We start from the raw sequence: 4,098 nt of genomic DNA, 5'->3' as shown, positions 1-4,098 counted from the left end.
GGACATGAACTCATCATTTTTTATGGCTGCATAGTATTCCACGGTGTATATGTGCCACATTTTCTTAATCCAGTCTATCGTTGTTGGACATTTGGGTTGGTTCCAAGTCTTTGGTATTGTGAATAGTGCCGCAATAAACATACGTGTGCATGTGTCTTTATAGCAGCATGATTTATAGTCCTGTTCAAAGGTGAGCTAGGAATTTCATAAGAAAAGTGTTGTCGAATTTTTCATTTCTTTTCCACATTGCTCCTCAGACTTACTGAGATGGGTTTCTGATGTCAAGCTGAGGCATTTTACTTTCTAAGTGTTGGATTTTATACTTACCTGGGTATTTAATCACCCCCTGTGTGGAAATCAGCCTCATCTATCACACCTTCCCTATAAAATTTCTAGAAATTTATTTGTGCACTGCAAGTGAGACACTCCATGATGAGGACACATTCCATCTTTCTTGTTGTTTCATAAAATTACTTTATTAGTGTAAATTTGTCTCTGCAAGAAAAGATGGTATCTGGATTTTAATTAATCATCCTGCTCTTTTATCTCCACATTCTTCTCCAACATTATTTCCTGCAGTTTAAGAATGTCATATATTATAGATATTTGTATTCAGCTCCTTGGAAGGATATGAGCTCAAGAAATAAGTGGCCACATATCAGTGATGCATGTGGCCGAGGTAATGGGACCCTTAGATGCTCAATCTTTGTCAAACAGGATACAGCCTCTGCTTACATGGATCACTAACAGGGAGCATGCCATTTAATAATACAGAATAGGAAAACAGACAGGGCTCTGAGTCTGGTTGGTATAGGAAACACAAGCCCTGGCAGGAAATGGCATCTCAGTCACACTTTCCTGTTCTGCAGAGGTAGGGAGGGAGCACCACTGAGACGCAGCCTGGGTTCTTGTACAGGAGGCATCCTGGGCTGTGTCTCTGTGCTCTCCATGCACAGTAATACGTGGCTGTGTCCACAGGGTCCATGTTGGTCATGGTAAGGACCACCTGGCTTTTGGAGGTGTCCTTGGAGATGATGAGCCTGTTCTTCAGAGACGTGCTGTAAGATTTTTTGTCATTCGAAAAAATGTGAGCAAGCCACTCCAGGGCCTTCCCTGGGGGCTGACGGATCCAGCTCATACCCATTCCAGAAGTGCTGAGTGAGAACCCAGAGAGAGTGCAGGTCAGCGTGAGGGTCTCTGTGGGTTTCACCAGCGCAGGACCAGACTCCTTCAAGGTGACCTGGGACAAGACCCCTGTGGAGAAGACATAAGAAGATGAAACCCACAAAGGAGAGAACTGATGTTTCACTTCTGAGGAAGTCCCTGACCACAACACTCACAAGAAGGGGTGGTCAGCAGCAGGAGTGTGGAGCAAAACGTGTCCATAGTGGGGCACAGGAGTCACTGAGTGAGGCCCCATTCTCGGCTTTTGAACCCAGAGGAGGGTGGAGCTGGTGGAGATTTGCATCCCCTCATCTGAGTCCTACTCTATGGGGTGCACTCAGGTCTCAGGACTCAGTAGGGGAGTGCATCTGTGGTGAGGAGCAGTGAGCCCTCAGGTGTGGACTTCCACGTGTGCTCTCCATGGGGGACTCCATCTCATTTCAGGACCATGCCTCTCAGCCAAGGCTCTGAGATTCCTGCTCCTACCGACAGGGTCTTCTCTAAGTCTCACCCAGGCAGCATGCAGCTTTCTGGTTTTAGTCCTAGAGGATGAGAAGAGAAATCAATAGAGATGGTTTTCTTTCTTCCTTCAGGAGAAATGAGGGTGGGAATCTGGTAGAGCAAGGGGCTTCCCATAAGTTTCTGATAAAAATCCTCTTTGTTTAGGGGGAAAGTGATGATTTTTTTTAAATGATAGAGAATACATCAACAAAACATTTAAAAATGTATTGTGTAAAAAAGTGTAAATAGCATCTCAGCCATTTACACACTGCAAGACACACTGCTTATTAGTGTGTCTGCACATAGGTGCATTCCTGTAGGAATGTTCCATGGATAATCAATCTTGTCTTTATGCCCTGTCAGCCCTTTAGGAAGAGTAGACTGCATCTCTGACATCCCTCTTCCAGCGCATGAGTGAGCAGAGGCTTTAAACAGGGTAATTGGAGGAATCCCAGGGGAGCAGCTGGCTTTTTGATCCCGCCGCCGCGGCTTTTTGCGGCTTTTGGCCGCCGCCGCAGGTTTTTGCTGCCGCCGCAGGTTTCTCCCGCCGCAGCTTTATGCCCCCCGCCACGCAGCTTTTTGCCGCTGCGGCTTTTTGCCCCCGCCGCCGCGGCTTTCTCTGCCGCGGCTTTTTGACCCCGTCGCCGCGGCTCTTTGCCCCCGCCGCCGCGGCTTTCGGCCTCGTCGCCGCGGCTTTCTGCCCCCGCCCCCGTTGCTTTTTGCTCCCGCCGGCACGGCTTTTTGCCCCCGAAGCCACAGCTTTTTGCGGCTTTTTGCCCCCGCCGCCACGACTTTTTGCCCTGCCACAGCGGCTTTTTGTGGCTTTTGGCCCCCGCCGCCACAGCTTTTTGCCCCCGCCGCCACAGGTTGTTCCCACCGCGGCTTTTTGCCTCCGCCGCCTCGGCTTTCTACACCCGCCGCCGCAGCTTTTTGCCTTTGTGGCTTTTTGCACCCGCTCCCCCATGCCACTTTTTGCCCCCGCCGCCGCGGCTCTGACTGCGGGATCCACCAACTAGGCTGCCAGCTCTACCGACGTCCTGGCTCGGGCAGTGCCGAGGGGCGCTCCTCGTCCAGCTCTCCCGGCTCAGGGGTTCCTTGCCTAGACGCCCGCGCCCCTAGCTCCCCGCCTTGACCGCTGCAGCCTGCATAGAGTGGCGCTGCGCCCGGCTGCGATGGGAGAGAAGAAGGAGGGCGGTGGCGGGGGTGATGCAGTGGCGCAGAGGGAGGCGCAGGGGCCGCCGCTAGCCGGGTGCTGCAGCAGTGCGGGCAGCTCCAGAAGTTCATAGGCATCTCCATCGGCAGCCTACTCGGGCTGCGCACCCAGTGCGCTGTGTCCAACGACCTCACCCAGCAGGAAATACGGACGATGGAGGTAAGGGGGTCCGGGACCCCGGCTGGGCTCGAGGAGCGGCCTGGACACCTCCCTTGGGGCCCCAGTTCACTCCTGGCCGAGTTGCATCCTTGAGCCCGCGTGGCCCCCTTGGAGGCTTCTCCTCCCTCCTGCACTAGCTGATGCGGCAGCCAGAGGACCCCGGACCAGCCCTCACCTTGGGCAGGATTTGTGGGGCGGGTGCGTGATGGGAACTTGGATGGAGGCTCGAGGGGCCCGTGGACGGGGTGGGCTGCGTGCTGACATCCCCTTACAACCCGAATTTCCATCTGGTCCAGCCCTCTCGTCTTGTAGGTGAGGAAACCGAAGGCCTGAGGGAGAAATGACTTGCCAGGAACCTCTCTTAAAGAGAATTAACAAAGTGTGGTTATTAAAGGAGAACTGAGTTGGGAGTCAGACCTGGAAGCCCACACCCTTGGTTAAGACATTATACCACCTTGAGTCTGGCCTGTTGACTGAGGGTGAGCCACTCCATCCTCGTCTGATTGTGGGGTCTTGACCTCAAGGGGTTTCCTGCAGGAAGAAGCAGATGGGTTTGCTTTCCTAGCTCTGTCCACTACCTTAGGGACCCTGAGGACTGGAGAGATTCTTGGAGAGCTATCTAGTGTATGTCATGGGTGGGCCTTTTTTGAAGGTCAGTCTGCCCAGTGGGCTGGCTCAGCCCGAATGAACTCTCTTGAATCTTTGGAGTTGTCTGTGTACTTTTAAGGGCTTCTCATCCTTGCACCAAAAGATCCCCTGGAAATTAGGTGAGAAAACCTTAACTTTCATGGGGCCTTTTTCATGCACATGGCCAGGTGTGGTGGCTCACACCTGTTATCCTTTCCTGGATCCCTTGAGTCAAGGAGTTTCAGACCAACCTGGACAATACAGTGAGACCATGTCTCTACAAAAAATAAAATGTTAGCCAGGAGTGGGTGTGCGCATCTGTAGTCCCAGCTACTACTGTGGCTGAGGCAGGCGGAGCACTTGAGCCTGCACTGAGCTGTGATCTCACCAGTGTGCTCCAGCCTGGGCCACTGAGCAAGACCTTGACTCAAAAA

General features: G+C 52.6%; 1 gene segment (V, D, J or C); it reads right to left on the bottom strand.

Moving 5' to 3' along the window:
- Positions 1 to 844: 844 nt before the first annotated feature.
- On the bottom strand, positions 845 to 1,386 carry LOC117978862 (immunoglobulin heavy variable 2-26-like). The segment is given in 2 exon segments: positions 845 to 1,254; positions 1,341 to 1,386. Coding segments are annotated over 2 exon segments (456 nt in total).
- Positions 1,387 to 4,098: the final 2,712 nt, after the last annotated feature.

The sequence above is a fragment of the Pan paniscus genome, chromosome 12 (genome assembly GCF_029289425.2).
Source record: "Pan paniscus chromosome 12, NHGRI_mPanPan1-v2.0_pri, whole genome shotgun sequence".
NCBI lineage: Eukaryota > Metazoa > Chordata > Mammalia > Primates > Hominidae > Pan > Pan paniscus.
Note: the sequence above shows the minus strand (reverse complement) of the source record. Positions and strands in the feature narration are given on the sequence as shown.